The sequence below is a fragment of the Anguilla rostrata genome, chromosome 5, assembly GCF_018555375.3.
Source record: "Anguilla rostrata isolate EN2019 chromosome 5, ASM1855537v3, whole genome shotgun sequence".
Lineage (NCBI taxonomy): Eukaryota > Metazoa > Chordata > Actinopteri > Anguilliformes > Anguillidae > Anguilla > Anguilla rostrata.
Window position 1 is genome coordinate 25,569,013 of NC_057937.1, and position 17,053 is coordinate 25,586,065.

The window sequence follows — 17,053 nt, forward strand, 5'->3', positions numbered from 1 at the left end:
GCTTTGCCCCATATAAAATGTATTGCTAAATTTATCATGTTACCCTCACATAATATTGGACAATTACATGACCATATTATGAATTTAAATGCACAATTGTGTCATTATCAAGAATGGGCATGCTTAACGTAACAAAAAACAGTTGCAGATTGGCCACATTCCATGTCAATCATGTGTGTACCCATGAGAGAATTCATATGAAAGAGCGATGAAAAAGTGCGGAATTAAAATTCTAAATGACGCATTTTTTAAAAATGGCACGCAACCTTTAAGCATGGCCTCAGCAATCAACTGGCTGATCATGATTGACGTATCGGACATCCCTGTATTAGACAATATTTACGAGCTGAATGCTAAATGTGTTAGCTGTGATAGAAAACAAGCTTGCTTATTGTGTTTAACTATATGAAAAGTAGTTTTCTTATTAATGCATAAAATGATGTAACTAATTGTGCAAAATGGATATGTACTGGGGAGGAATGACCTTTGAGGAGAAAGAAACAATGTGGATGAGCTGAGGGAGTCAGATGAAGTTCTGGGCATACCGCCAAGTTTCAAGTGCAACAATATTTGGTACAAAAGGAAGACAAGAAGCTTGCCACAGGTATCTGAGAAGGTCACGAATATGTAAACATGACTTGAGGGATATACCTTATAAAAGAAGAAAAAATCAGTTAAAAGAAAATTTGCTATAAGTATATAATCAGTATGTATCATATGTATGAATGACCATCACTTGCAAAATGTCTTGTCCTAATCAATAGCCTGTGTTTCTCAATTGAAAACTGCATTTACTCTGTATAATGTCAACTGAAGACAAGCTGTACAAAACAAGATACTCTCCCTTTGCATACTAAGAAGTTTGATTAAGAAGGAACACTCTTCCCCGCCGTGAGGCGCCAGAAAACTAAGCGTTTCATTAAGGTTCCCAGGGTGAAGCAAAAAGATTCACAGGAAACCAGAAAGTGGGTACAGGCGGGGGAGTGTGTCATGCTATGCGAATCACCTTGTCTGATTAGAACAAGGCCGCCTAAAAGCTTTACAGAAAGATATAAGAGGCAGAACTTGTAATCTACTCAAACTCTGTGAGGAGTGCTTGAACAGTATCCCATATTTGACCAAATAAAAGTTGTATTGCTGATTTACTCTGACCTGACTAAATTATTTGCCTCCGATGAAGATAAAATCCAAGACATAGCTACCAAAGGCTGCAGATTGAAGGCACTAGCTTAGCTTGTACCTTAACTCCAAAGAGGAGTTATTTACACAACGCAAGTAAAAATAAAAACAGAATAACGATATCTTAGTTGTTTTAGGGTCAGCCACATTTGGAACAATAACTTTGTTGACAAATAACTACATATCCATCTGCTGTGGATAAATGGTTATTTGGTAGAGTTGAGGCCAAACAGAGTTTACATATACCTAGGGTAAAGATATCCAAACTCGGTTTTTCACAACAAATTTCATGTTACAATACATTTCTTTTGGCATGTCAATTAGGGCATCTACTTTCTTCACATCAGAGGTCATTTTAAAACAATCAATTAGAGACAGATTTATTTAAGCTTTAATTCACTATATCAGAATTCCAGTGGGTCAAAAGTTTACATATACCAAGCTGACTGTCTCTTTAAACAGTCTGGAAAATTCCAGAAATTGATGTAATGATTTTTTAGAAGCTTCCGATTGGCCAATTGTCAAAATTAGGAGTTAATTCAGAGTCAACTGGCACCTATGAGCATTTGTACAAACAAATATATGCAAATATAAAAATCTTGGGACCACAGACACTGCATCATTCAGGAAGGAGGCACAAATTAACTAACTTTGGTCCAAAAGGTTCAACTGAACCCCCAGACAATAACAAAGGAACTGTTGAAGGAGTTTGAGGCATCAGGTACCAAAGTATCTACATACACCATTAAGAGAATCCTACATCGCCATGGCCTGAAAGGCTGTCGCGCAAGGAAGAAGCCTCTACCACTCCAAGACCAGCATAAAATAGCCAAAATGAAGTTTGCAGGTGATCACCAGGATGAAGACCTAGCCTTGTGGAGGAGTGTTCTCTGGTCAGATGAAACAGAAATTGAACTGACTGAGCATAATGATCAGTGCTATGTATGGAGGAAAAAGGGTGAGGCTATTAATCCGAAGAACACCATCCCAACTGTGAAGCATGGGGGTGGCAACATCATGTTGTGGGGGGTTTTTTGCTGTAAAAGGGACTGGTTAACTTCAGAAAATAGATGACATCACGAGGAAGGATGATTATCTAGAAAAACTGAAGCAACACCTCAAGACATCAGCTAGAAAGTTAAAAATTGGTCACAACTGGGTCTTCCAGCAAGACAATGATCATAAGCATGCCTCCAAAGTTGTAAGAAAAAGGCTTAAAGACAACAAAGTGAAAGTATTGGAGTGGCCATCACAAAGCCCTGACCTGAATCCCACAGTAAATTTTTTTGGGGTCCATTTATTATATTATTACACATACAAACATTACTGTAGATTACTAATCTGGCCAGCATAGGGATATAATGCTGAATGAATGTATGTATGTATATGGCTATATTGCAAAGCACAATGAAGACAGCTAGGTGTAGTTACATAATTAATGTAACTGGTTATGTTACAGTAGAGAAACAGACCAACAGAGTAAATAGCTACGTGATTCAATATAACTGGCTATACAAACTAGAGACTGTAAAAAATATGGACAAAGCTACTGTGACGTCACCCATTGACTCTCCCTGGGTCTCTAAAACACGTTTTGAGGCTCAATGGCGGGCGCGGCCATGTTGTCGATTTGGAGCCAAAACCATAGAGTTAAGCAGTTCTGTGATTTTTACAATGTGACTGACAGTCCGGTGCAGAAAAGCCCATCAACCTGAACAAATGATTGCAGAAGGAACTCAAGGCTAGCTGACTGTCTGCCGTTATGTTTTAAAATATGTTATCAAATGTTTACGGAGTTTAATTTCCATCCATGACTGTACTGTGTCATGTAATCACGTTATATGTATGACATAAATAATAGAATTATGTTAAGTTATCTTCAATTTATGTTTCTCAGCAAAACGAATATGCTTAGCTAGCTTAGCCTGCCAGTGAGCTAGGTAGGCTATCCGTGGTTAGCTCATGCGTTAGAAATATTAACCACAGGGGAAGAACATCGACTACACTGATTGTAACATGCATTCCATACATAGTATGCATGCAACAGAAAATGAAGCTAATTGTGCATAATTGTATAATTGTAACAATAAACTAGACAATTCCTGCAGAAATTGTGAAGTGTGGTTGCCGCTAATGCAAAGTCGACTTTGAGGTGAACAGAGTGAACCGTGCCAAGTAGTTGGTTTACTGTTCTAAGGCAGTTGGTAGGGTGTGTTTTGGGTGGTGTCTAGGGTGTTTCTAGGTCATGGCTATGGAGTGTTCTAGGTGGTTGCTAGGGTGTTGCTAGATGGTTGCTATGGAGTTCTAGGCATTTGCTAGATGGCTGCTATAGAGATCTAAGCGGTTGCTAGGGTGTTGCTAGGTAGTTGCTATGGAGTTCCAGGCGGTTGCTAGGGTGTTGCTATGGGAATCTAGGTTGTTGCTAGGTGGTTGCTATGGAGTTCTAGGTGGTTGCTAGGGTGTTGCTAGGTGGTTGCTATGGGAATTTAGGTAGTTGTTAGGTTGTTACTAGGCGGTTGCTAGGCTGTTAGGTGGTTGCTGGGATGTTGCTATGTGGTTGGTACTGTGTTCTAGGTGGTTGCTAGGGTGTTGCTAGGTGGTAGATATGGAGTTCTAGGTGGTTGGTAGGGTGTTGCTAGGTGGTTGCAATGAGGTTCTAGGCAATTGCTAGGTTGGTGCTAGGTGGTTGCTATGGAGTTCTACGCAGTTGCTAGGGTCTTGCTAGGTGGTTGCTATGGAGTTATAGGCAGTTTCTAAGCTGTTGCTAGGTGGTTGCTATGGTGTTTTAGGTGGTTGCTAGGGTGTTGCTAGGTCATTCATATGGAGTTCTACGCAGTTGTTAGGGTGTTGCTAGATCGTTGCTATGGAGTTTTAGGTGGTTGCTAGGGTGTTCTAGGCGGTTGCTATGCTGTAGCTAGGTGGTTGCTATGGAGTTGTCGGCGGTTGCTAGGGTGTTTTAGGTGGTTGCTAGGGTGTTGCTAGGTCATTCATATGGAGTTCTACGCAGTTGTTAGGGTGTTGCTAGATCGTTGCTATGGAGTTTTAGGTGGTTGCTAGGGTGTTCTAGGCGGTTGCTATGCTGTAGCTAGGTGGTTGCTATGGAGTTGTCGGCGGTTGCTAGGGTGTTTTAAGTGGTTGCTAGCGTGTTGCTAGGTTGTTGCTATGGAGTGTTGCTAGGTTGTTGCTATGGAGTGTTGCTAGGTTGTTGCTATGGAGTGTTGCTAGGTTGTTGCTATGGAGTTCTAGGCAGTTGCTAGGGTGTTCCTGGTGGTTGCTAGGGTGTTGCTAGGTAGTTGCTATCGAGTTCTAGGTTGTTGCAAGGGTGTTACTAGGTGGTTGCTAGGCTGTTAGGTGGTTGCTGGGATGTTGCTATGTGGTTGGTACTGTGTTCTAGGTGGTTGCTAGGGTGTTGCTAGGTGGTTGCAATGAGGTTCTAGGCAATTGCTAGGTTGGTGCTAGGTGGTTGCTATGGAGTTCTACGCAGTTGCTAGGGTCTTGCTAGGTGGTTGCTATGGAGTTATAGGCAGTTTCTAAGCTGTTGCTAGGTGGTTGCTATGGTGTTTTATGTGGTTGCTAGGGTGTTGCTAGGGTCTATTCATATGGAGTTCTACGCAGTTGTAGGGTGTTGCTAGATGTTGCTATGGAGTTTTAGGTGGTTGCTAGGGTGTTGCTAGGCGGTTGCTATGGAGTTTTAGGTGGTTGCTATGGAGTTGTCAGGTGGTTGCTAGGGTGTTTTAGGTGGTTGCTAGGGTGTTGCTAGGTGCATTCATATGGGTTCTACGTAGGGTTGTTAGGGTGTTGCTAGATCGTTGCTATGAGTTTTAGGTGGTTGCTAGGGTGTTCTAGGGGTTGCTAGGGTGTTGCTAGGTGGTTGCTATGGAGTTTCAGGCGTTGCTAGGGTGTTGTAAGTGGTTGCTAGCGAGTTCTAGGTGTTGCTAGGGTGTTGCTAGGTGTTGCTAGGGTGTTGCTAGGTGTTCTATGGAGTTCTAGGCAGTTGCTAGGGTGTTCCTGGTGGTTGCTAGGGTGTTGCTAGGTAGTTGCTATCGAGTTCTAGGTTGTTGCAAGGGTGTTACTAGGTGGTTGCTATGGAGTTCTAGGCGGTTGTTAGGGTGTTGCTAGATGGTTGCTATGGAGTTCTAGGCAGTTGCTAGGGTGTTGCTAGATCTTTACTGAGTCCAATGACGCGACCCATAGTTCTCTATGACAAACGGTTCAAAAGTTATGAAATATCAAACATCGGCCAATCAGGAAGGGGGGCGAGGCTGATCTACACCAATACTCAAAGGACTCTCTACCATGTCCAATGAGGCATCGCACAATTTGTGGGCAATTTTTCCCCATAGAGATGAATGGCAGAATGTTCAAACCTAGAGAGAGACCAGAGTACTGCTGCTAGAAGACAGGCATTGTGACATCACAAGGACCTTGGAACATATCTTCGCCATTCATTCCTATGGGAAAAATTGCCCACAAAAATTCAAATTTTTCAAAAACTGCAACCAATCTTTCCAAAAGTAATAGCACACCATCTCAGCCCGATGACAATGCTCGCTACGAATTTACAATAAATTGTAGCAAGAACCTTGTACTTGGTGCGAAACTAAACTGGCGGAGGAGTAATAGCGGTTCCAACAAAATTGTGTGGTAAAGAAAATGAATAATAATAGTGTGCAACCTAAGACAATTCCTGCAGAAATTGTGAAGTGTGGTTGCCGCCAACGCAAAGTCGACTTTGTGCTGAACGGAGTGAACAGTTTCTGTAGCATGAGCAGAGACATAGTATGGTATACATGATATAACATCACGGCAACGAGTTCATTTGCAACACACGTATTCAGAGCTAAATTAACCCTTCATCAATACTTGAGATCAGTGTTTTACTCACGGTATGTTGTGACGAGTGACGGCGAATCACAAAGCTAGCTGGCCAGTTCAGAGGGTCTTGGAAAAACTCTATATCTACACTGCGCGACCGCACCATTGTAAAAAGCAAGACAGGTCTAGGGAGATTAATTTGATTGATTTATGGTTTTACGTTAAGTTCAGCTCATTTTTACCATTCAACTAAAAACATTTAACTGGGCTGCAATTCAGAGTTTAATCTGTTACCTTAGATACCAACTCATAGACAGAGGATAGCCTATTACGTGTTAGCCAACCCAAATTTCTAAGAAAGAAAATGAGGCGAGAAATGTGTGTTAAAATAGTTTCATACAGCTTCTGTGAATAAGCATCGGCTGGTAGCCAGTACTAGTAACTTCTCTTATAACGAGGGGTGCATCAACAAGCAAGCGGAGTTGTGTACTGTAGCAAACGCGTTGGGGTGAGAAAGTGTTGCTTTCACTGGCTGAATGCAGTTATAAAGAGACCAAAGTTTCCAACTCGCTGGAATATAAAAACGGTATTACAAAAGTAAAATTTGACACATTATACATAGTTAGAAAGCTTATTCTGTCACCTATTAGATCGATGATGTGTAGATGAAGCCAGTTTGTACTACAAAGTTAGAGAACACCCAAAGCAACATGCGTGGTATTGCAAGCTGACGTCTTTTTCTGGAGTAAGACCGGACCAGAAGCTGCTGCACATGTGTTGTTGACGGCGTTGTTGCCCTTTTTAGTACCGTCTGGCTTGTTTGAGAATTCGTTTATTCAGTAGGTGAGAGCATAAGCTTTCTAACCAGGTATAACAGCACGTCTATTTTTGGTTTTGGAATATCGTTTTTTTAGGTCAACCAAAATTGAGGACTTCTGGGTATGCCTAAGCCATATATTTGTTGATATACCTAGCTGACAGCGTTTTCATTAGTAATTTTTCATTTGGAATACCGTTTTATCACGTTCACTTCCACATTCAGCTATATCCTTTCTGGTGGCTAAGTCGCCAGGAAACCTCGTTTGAACAACACAATCCGTGCATGTACATCTTCGTCAAGGTCTTATCTAAATTGTGGTATAAAGCATTTGAGGTTTACGAATGTGTGTTTTCTGTAATTACGACAAAAGAGAGATATGCACCGCATCTGGATTCTACATTTCCTGTAGATGCTAAGCCGACCAATGCTGTAACTTCACCGTTCGCATATGTATGACGTCACGTTCTCCATTCATCTCTATGGGAAAAAATTAGGCATAAAAAGTCATATTTCTCAAAAACCGTGCAGCGAAACTTTCCACAAAGTAATAGCAATCGATTCCCAAAGAAGCCGGTCAATTTGACATATGGCACGTGTATGTGGTGCGAAAACTCTGGGAGGAGTAGCGGTCCAAAAAATGGGTGGAAAGAAAGAAAAATAATGTGCGCGATAATAGTAGTGTGGTTGCCTTAAAGCAACCACACTAATAATATGTGAGATAATAGTAGTGTGATTGCCTAAGGCAACCACACTAATAATAATAATAATATGTGGGATATATAGTGTGGTTGCCTAGGCAACCACACTAATAATGTGGATAATATGTGGTTGCTTAGTAAACCAAACATATGCAAAGCTACATTAGTAAATGGGTATGACTACAAAGGTTTTGGCTGCCTGTGCCTTTAATAATGTTAGGAAGGGCGTGGCTGAGCAGACTATGCCCCGCCCCAGGCTTCCATTTAAAAAAAAAAAAAAAAAAAAAAAAGGTCTAAAAAGAGCAATGGAAAATGGCTGTTGTGTTTTTTTGAGGGTGTTTGTACCAGGCCTCAAATGTCAGCTCTCAAAGAATATTGAAAAGGAGATAATTTGGAGCCAATACGGATTGGGGTTCTTTTTTTATTATTATTATTCATTGGAACTTTCAAATTTTTGGGAATCTTTTTTTGTTCATATTTTTTCTTTTTCCCTTGGATTATTGAATTGCTGCAAGTTTGTGATTGTGGGAAACTTCCAAACAGGCCTACGCCAAGAAAGGGGACTGGTAGGAAAATGGACATGGTTTCCTTATTTTTACAATCTATGATTTTTGTTTGTGGACATATAAAAGAAAAACCTGGCTCTTACAAGATTATTTCCAAAAGACTGGAGGCTATATGCATACAGCCTATAGAGATGTGTGTTTGATGTGTGTGAAGACAATACACTTATTGATTTCTCGCTTGCAATTTCATATTGGTATTGTGTGATATTAGTTTTAGATTGTTTTGTTACTTGGGGTATGTTTACAAAAAAAACCATACTAAATAAGGAAAAGATACTTATGTTAAAACAGTCTGAATGTAAATATATATTTCTCTGTCAGTTTGTCCAATTAGGGCATAAGTTTGTTACATGATGGTCAATCAGAGATGTGTACTGGTGATTTTTGACTAGGCTAATTTTCATATAACTGTCTGGTAGACCTGCTGTTAACCGAGCAAGTTATCACCATAGGTTTTCGCCACAGTCAGTTAATGAGCCAGTAACTGCTACTCCATCGCCGTTTGTGATGTTCACTTGCTGGGTGACGCTGACCGATCGTTCGCAAGTCACTTTTTAACGAATAAAAATCAACGCCGTCAGCAGTGATTAACAAATTTACCAAGTATTTTAATGACGGATCTGCAGGCGTGTAAATATGACAACGCACTTTGTAGAGCAAGTTTTCCACCTGGTGCATGAAGACAAAAATAATGTAGCCTACATTGAATTTCTAATTATTATTATTATATTATTATTTTCTTGTAGATCATCAAAACCAATGGAGAAAAGCTAATATATGCAAGGACCGATTCTGAGAACCACTGGCTTAAATGCTCTTGCCGGTCTCTTAAATGCTAAAAATATGTTCCTTTCTAAATGCCAGTCTTACAATGATGGTTAATTTCGTTAAATTCTGTGTGTGTGATTTCATCGTGTGTTGTATGTTATCCAGCAAATAAACCTTAAGACTCTTAATTCGCTTCGTGAAACTGAAAATTTTGCAGTGTTTATCCCAAAATCGGGATTACAGTAGCTTTGTCACATCCGTGAAGCATGGCCCAGGCAGACATTTACGGAATATACACGACTGACAAGCCGTCAAACACGTTTGACAGATTGAATATTTGCCGGTTAGGGTTAGCTAGCTAGTCAAATGGCTTGGTAGAAGTTGCGAACTGTTTTAGCATAGGCTACTGGACTACCAAATATAGCAAGCTGATTTCGCTTTCTGCCAACAAATTATTTGGTTAAGTAGGCTAAAGGAAATAGTAAAAATGACTTGGCTACCGAAAAACTTCAGAGGAGGATTATTTTATGGTCGTCTAGTGCAGCTGTAAATAGCACACACCATAATGAAATCACTACAAAATGGGATGCCTGCATTTTCTGACTTCGCACAGGTGGACCGTGAACGATGAGTCAGACTCGCAATGTCAAGGCCAAGAGGCGCCACCTCCCACCCCAATGACCATAGCAGTAATCAGGAAGTGACCCAAACTGCATCTCATTGGTCCACAACAAATATTATAACAGTGCCCAAATGACACAATAAATCATGAAATCGACCCACGGACAGTCATAAGACGAATAAAATACACATTGTGCCTATTTGTTCTTGTGAGAAAAAATTGACTTTGTATTTCGACCGCATTTGTACCGTGGACTTTCATGGAAATCGGATATGAAAACACCTATACTGGAGCCAACCGCAGTGGCGCTAGTGAGCAACCAGGAACAAGACCAGGAAATGAGCTTCAAAAACAAAGTCTGGTTTTGGCCACTTGATACAAACACTTAGTTACCAGAATATGTATAAGATATACTGTAACTAAATTAATAAACAAAATACTGGCCATAAATAGCTAGCCAACCACCTAGCTGCTTATTCTATGCAGCTGTGAGTGATGATATGTAATGGCTTTTTAAAAAATCTTTCATACTAGCATGTAAACTGGCAAGGCACTGGGCAGGCAAGCTAAAAAGAATACACAGCTAACAACGTTAGCTGGCTTAGCCAGCCAGTTAGCTAGCTAACGTTGTTAGCTAACATTGGCTGTACTAATGTTACTGAGCTGGCGTCACAAATAATTATTTTGCTGACGTTACACTTCTAAATCTGATTTGAGCTTGCTAATAGCCTAATTTTAGTTAATCACAATTAGCTGCATGTATAGCCAGTATCATCAACACTGTGCTGCCCTGCACAAACCTGAAGCTAGCTGCTCTGCACTCTCCGGCTGAGCTGCTGACTGGCGAAAAGTCTGATTGCAACCTACTGCGCCTACTAGTCGGTTCAGTTACTTACTGCTCGATTTTAAGGGGTGATTTTTTACGTTAGGGCTCCATTAAATGGAAAGATATTTGGTGCTGTATCTCTTTTTTGTTGGGTGTCAAAAATTTTTTTTTTTGTGTCAAAAGGTCCGAGGCTGGATGAAAAAATTCCAGGGCTTCAGCCCGGAAGCCCACCCCTAGCGACGCCACTGCATAAAAGCTGAAATAAATCTGTCTTAGATATTATTTTGAAATTACCTCTTATGAAGATAAAGTTGATACCCTAATTGATGTGTAGAGTTGTGAAAAAATTGAGTTTGAATGTCATTAGCCAAGGTGTATTTAAACTTTTGGCCTCAACTGTATTTGGTTATTATTTGTCTATTGGCTATTTAGTGTATTAACAGTGCCAATTATTTGATGTGCAATTTGATCCTTGATAATTGATGGAGAACAGTATCCTCTCATTTTGTACTGAAGTAACAAGCCATGCAATCCCCTGATGGTGAAAGTTGCGAGGAAGTAATTGTGTAGGCCTATTTATGCTATGAGTACACCATTGGAGGGAGGGCTCTGAACTGCGGGAAACATTGACACTCCATTCTGTAACCTCCTAAATCTCCTAAAACCAGACAGGTTCAAAGCATCAAAGTAGTTCCATGTTTAGCCTGGAGAAGAATTCTAATTTGAGTGTAACGTTATTTGATTTGATATAATGCTGTTATTTATATGTTCATGTTTCTGAATTGTTTAGCTGTTTATGAAATATTCATCCATTATATATTATTCCATTCATTTAGGATTTTTATTTATTGAAGCTCATTTTAAAATGATTGTCTCTAGCATGAAGTAGAAGTAAATGTAACACAAAATTCCTAGGCTTTGCAGCAGGGCCTCTCCGTCTCCAGGAACCGAACCCCGCAAGGACAAAAACCCTCATTATCCTCCCCACTGCGATCCTACCAAGAAGGAACCTGCTAGGACGCCATGCTGCTCAGGACTCTGAAAGCAACTGATAAAGACCAAACCTGACCTGATTTAAAGCTTGAAACATTTATGCAACATTGAAGACTAAAAGTTCACTGTGTGGTTATTCAGTATTCATGCTATTAGACACAGTCAATCATTTACTTTGTTATCTTACTATATGCTTATGTATTAATCATGCACCAACCAGATACAGAATTAGGTATGGTAAAAACACTTTTGCATATAAAAAGAAGGGACTGCCCCTTTTTTCTTCAGTTTGAGCTTGTCCATCCTCTGCGTAAGTGCAAAAATCTTTCTGCAGAAATAAATCCAATCTCTTTTAAGGATATTCCTCATTGTGCCTGGTTATTCTAAGATGAGAATTTTCCCTGCTCAACAAAAGTCATTGTTATTTCAGGGGATTTTGTTAATTTTTTTGAAAAAGGCTGATTTAACTTAAACTCCTGGGCCCAGTTGTTCAGAAGTAATCTGATCGGAGTTTGGCTATCGGACTGGATCAAATCTTGAAAATGGCTTGTTCAAAAGAAAAAAAGGATTCTGAAATCAGATTAGATCACGTAATCCAGTCTTGGTTTTGATCTGGATCAAACCTTCAGTATGTGTTCAAAACTTTTTAGTAGGATTGGGATACCTTTGACCCAAAAAATATGGATTATCCTGATCCCAGCAGAGGGGTGGATTCAAGGTGTATTTTTAAGGAACAAAATGTAATAAAACTTTAAAATTGGTCAAATACATTTGTATCATGTAGTATATATACATTTATTAATATTTTGCACAATTTGTTTAACTGTTACAGTGATAAAGTAGATAAAGTAGACATTAGGCTACCTATTAAGCCTTTCAGTACAGTAAATAAAAAAAAAATAAAAAGGATTTTGTCCCCATAAAATAATCCCCAAAACAGCTGTCAATATCAAACAAAAATAATTTATTTAATTTTAACTGTCATTTATCACTGTATATTAATTACAATGACACAGTCATCAGAGATGAACCAGTCAGAAGTAGTTTCGAACAGTTGCATCCCTTATCGCACGTTCAGTCAGTCCCTCATTCTGACAGAACGCCGGAGGTTGGTCTGGGTCTTCAACAGGTTCAGGTGCATCATAAATGTCATCACAGAGAGGGACATTGCACCTGGTAGCGATGATGGGCAGGACAATACAGGCAAGTATTGTGTTGCACGCTCCCTGTGGTTCCACTTGCAAGTAGTTAAGGCATGCAAAGCGCCTCTTCAGAGCTCCATTTATACACTCAATTGCACATCTTGTTTTGCAATGAGCAGTGTTGAGTTGAGCCTTCTCAGGTGTGTTTGCTGCAAGAAAAGGGGTCACCAGCCATGGTAGGAGTTGATAGGCACTGTATCCTAATATTATAGCATCCGGTCGGTTGGTTTGGAGCTCTCTGTATAGAGTTCTGTCCCTCAGGATACGCACATCATGGACAGACCTAGGCCACTTCACAAGGCAGTTTGTGATGAGGTCAGCGTAGCCGACAAGTTCGATGTTGATGCTGTGCCTCCCCTTTCGGTTGACGTACTCCCACTCCCTCTCATGAGGTGCTTGTTTATGCACGAGTGCAGTCGATAACCCCAATAGTATTGGGCATGTTGCCCAAAAGAAAAAACTTTCGCTTGGTCTGGGCAATCTGGTCATCCTTTGGAAATGAAGAAGAACTCAGAACGTTCTTTATTTTGTTAACTATTGGACATTTAGCCTTTTTATGATTTAAAACATGTGTTCAAAATATCCACAATGTATTTGTGAATAATGTATATTTGTTTGTTTTGATTTATTTGTTGTGGGTCAGATGAGGGGTCTGACTGTTCAAAAGAAATTGAAAATGGAAGGGGATGTTTGTATTGTTTTATTGTGCTGTTTTCTGTCTCTTCAAATAAAAACACTTAGTGACCCCACGCTGGCTATTCTATCTGTTGTTCTTTACATAGCTAGTATCCTACAGTGTGATATGTAGTGCCATTTAGAGCACTGGTAATCCGGATTTGGTAATCTTGAAAAGTTTATCTGGATCAGGGGGATCCAATCCAATGTTGCTTTGTAAAACCAGCACAAATGTCAGATGGATTACCTGATCCTGGATAGCAAAACATGGGATTTCCAAATCCGGATCATTCTGATCCAGATTAAATTTATTGAACAACTGGGCCCAGGTCTGAGTCAATGTTTGCATTTGATCATACTTTAACTAACTAAAGGAAGCAGCACAAAGGCTACAGCCATTCAAGCTACTGCCATTGAGTTACACATGGTACTTACTTATTTTCACATTGTCGTAATTCCACTAGAATATAGAAACACAATACGGAGTATCACCATATTTCTTATAAGCCTACTGACAATATGAAAATGGGAACCTTACCATTACAAGCCAATGGGATTTCGTAGACTCAAATAGTGCCACAATTCATCAAATTGCACCTTTTTTTTTTTAACAACTTCCAAACATCCATAAAAAAGCACCTAACTTTAATGTTTAATATCTTGCCACTGATCAGTCTACAAAAATGGCAGACCATTCAAAATAAAGCAGTGACTTTCTGTTTTACAATGGCACAAACCATAAGCCTCAGTCTAAAAACGTAACGTTATTACACAAAATATTGCCATATAATTGCCAGCGCCATGTGTCACCATAACAGCCATTATAAATTCTGCTAATAATATTGCATGTAGAGAATGTAGATCCACATGTGAAGCATACCAAGTTTTGTGCATATCCGGAAAGTCTTTCTGCAGCAGCAGTTGTTTCTGTGTTTTTCACAAAATTAAAAAAGGCAGAAAATCTGAGTAGACCGAGCTTGACTTCTTGAAGCAAACTTGTTTTTCATGAGGAGAGGGACCTACGTACCAAAATTAATGACTCTGGGTCAAACAGGGTTAAAACACCTATTACAGCACCAAAATGTGGTGCTGTAATATTTCATGGAAAGCGCACTACTGAGCCATGGTGAATATTATAAAGTTGGAATGGCATGTCTAGCTTAAAAGCTGTAGGCAGAAAGAAAATAAGCATTTTAAGAGTATGTGTGCAAGAGAACAAGTTGTGCGTTGCTGACGCCTCCTCAGTCGGCAGTCGGTTAAAACCACAGTCAGCCGGAACAATACCTTTCTCATCTTGCTTGGCACACTCGGAGAAGAGGTCCTGCAGCCCGGTGCTGATCCGGTCTCGGTGGAAGTAATGAGACTGAAAGAACCGGGTCCAAAACTCTTTCTCAGTCAAGTTGTGAGGCACATTTTCAGCATATTTCTGTTTCACTGGAAAGAAACATCAGGATGAAAATACTATTATTATGAAAGATGCTTTTAGAGCTCTATATACGCCAGAGGGCAGAACCATACACTGCATTTCACTAAGGGAAGCCTGCTTTCACAGCTGTCTTTAAAAAACATTTAAACCTGGCAGGTACTGCATTAATAATAAACACTAGTGCAGCGCACCATAACTGCATGGACAATTTGCATAGGTGAAATGAAGACAGCCTCTGAACAAATGGTCACCTTAAAACAAAATAGACATCAGTCTACTTCATTGACAAGTGTCCAATTTGCCAGAATTCAACTAGTGAAGATTTCGTTTGAGGATAATGTATGTTGCCAGGGGTGACAAAATTCTTCCCTTGAAGACATGCCCAACAGTTTAAAGATCTTTAAATAAGCATGGAGAGAGATTAGTCTCAATATTATTGGCAAATGCATGTATCATGATCCAGTAAGTAAGCGAGTAGTCAAAAATGTGTTTCACAATCCACAAATGTCGCTCAATTTGTTTCTTGGCAATTGCCATGTAAAAGAATATGCACTGATTTGTGCAAATGCATACATTTGTGAATACATATTTTCCCTTTTGCACAAATACATCACACCTATTTTGTGCAGCCCGACCCATACAAGAGCTACTGATACACACACAAATATCTGGGCTGCCTTCTTCTGTGGTGGAAGACTTGTGCTTTACAAGCCTTTCGGGGAACCAGGTCTCCTTTGTGAGCAAGAACAGAGGAATCTGCTGCTGTGTGTAAAGCATCGACCAGTACCGACCTCGCAAACCATCTCTCGAATTCAACGCTACCTTGTAACATTGCAATGTAGCCAATTAAACGTTACCGTTATTTACATTGCCATCAAGTTCATCAATATATTGTATTGATCGGAATAAGTTAGCCTAAAGTTAGACAATGAATGAGTATGTACATAACGTTTCTTTTATAACAGCCATTTTTTATTCAGTATATAGTAAGTGTTATAGTTACCGTCTCAGAAGATCAGAAGACATCATTCCCTTTTCGCTTTCATGTGTACTGGTGACCTCAAATTGTTATGGAGGCGTGGCCCAGGTGCCAACTGACTGACGTCACACAGGCGACACTGTTTGGATCTTTGGGAAGTGAGGTCCAACAAGCACGTAACAGACCAGACCCACGGCGCAACTCACTTCCGCAGACACATTGTAGCTGGCACCACCTGCGCATGCGTCCCACAAAACGTCCCTCAAAGGTCGTCCATGAGTGAGTGAGTGACCACAATTTGCCATGCATAACCCACAGCGGCAGTTCCTGCGCGCCGTGGGAAAAACACACCTGCAATTACTGCTTATCGCCATAGGTGCTGCCAAAGACAACGAAACGGAGATCTTTGAGATTGTTACTTTAACCTTTTAGTGCAAAGCCCCTAGGGGTCGGCACGCTTGCATGCCGAGATTGCTGACCTCAGACATTCAGTGCTACTGCAACCAAAGTACGAGTTAAAAACAGAAACGCTTTGTTTTAGTTTCATAAGTAGACAATAATCGACAACTATGCCGAAAACGGAGTTTCAGAGCGCCATCATTGTCGCTCTGCTCATCCATTTAACAAGCACCCCCTCCCTGCAGTCTCATCAGCAACTACACCCCCCACCCATGACATAATGGACAATATTGTCTATCTGGGCATTCATAAGAATATTCTTTCACCACTCAAAAATCGTATTCCGTCATAGCAACCAGATAAACCCGACAATAGCCCTAAGACATGCCAATACAGCAGTGAAAATGCTGCAAACGGAATAACAAAATAATCTTTGAAAACTGTCCTGTTTAAGTCATTCTACAGCCAATATCTGGGACAAAATATTGAATAAATATACAACTTTGCCATTGGTTTTACATGTAGAGATGTCCCTTTTGAGACCGAGCGGTCATGTATTGTCTTGAACAATCCGTTTGTGAAATACACGCATTTGTGACGCCTGGGTACTTTCCAAAATAGCTGTGCGTAGCAGTCTGGCTTGGTTGACAATTAATTTATTCAGTAGGTGACAGTATAAGCTTTCTAACGATGTATAACATGTACATGTCTAATTTTGCTTTTGGAATAGCGTTTTATATCTCAGCATAACCGAACGTTTTCTCATCATCGCATTCACTTATGCATTTACCTTGTGGTAGCAGTAATAGACACTGCACCTGACAAATGTGAATGATTTTTCATAATTTCTTGGAAAACACTATTATTATTGAGGACTTCTGAGCATAGCTAACCCATATGTTTGCTGATAGACCTAGCTGACCTCGTTTTCTGGAGTAAGACAGAAGCGGGAAGAACTGTATCATTGATTTACTGTCTCTGTCTCTATCTACTGAACACAGATAAGATTATCATTGCTATGTATTACTGCTCAAAATATTTTGGTTTTATACGTAATTTGTGAAATTGAGTGTCTTTAAATAGGT

The 17,053-nt window shown here is 40.1% G+C and overlaps 1 protein-coding gene across 5 annotated transcripts in view; it reads right to left on the reverse strand.

Moving 5' to 3' along the window:
* gtf2h1 (general transcription factor IIH, polypeptide 1) overlaps nt 1-17,053 on the reverse strand; it is a 284,403-nt gene that overhangs the window by 243,379 nt on the left and 23,971 nt on the right. For all 5 annotated transcript variants that reach the window (XR_010330029.1, XM_064335675.1, XM_064335676.1 and 2 more), the window contains one exon: nt 14,449-14,598. Coding sequence is in view for 4 of the 5 variants with exons in the window: in XM_064335675.1 (XP_064191745.1) it covers nt 14,449-14,598 (150 nt within the window). In the remaining variant the exon portion in view is untranslated. The remainder of the gene's footprint in view (nt 1-14,448; nt 14,599-17,053) is intronic.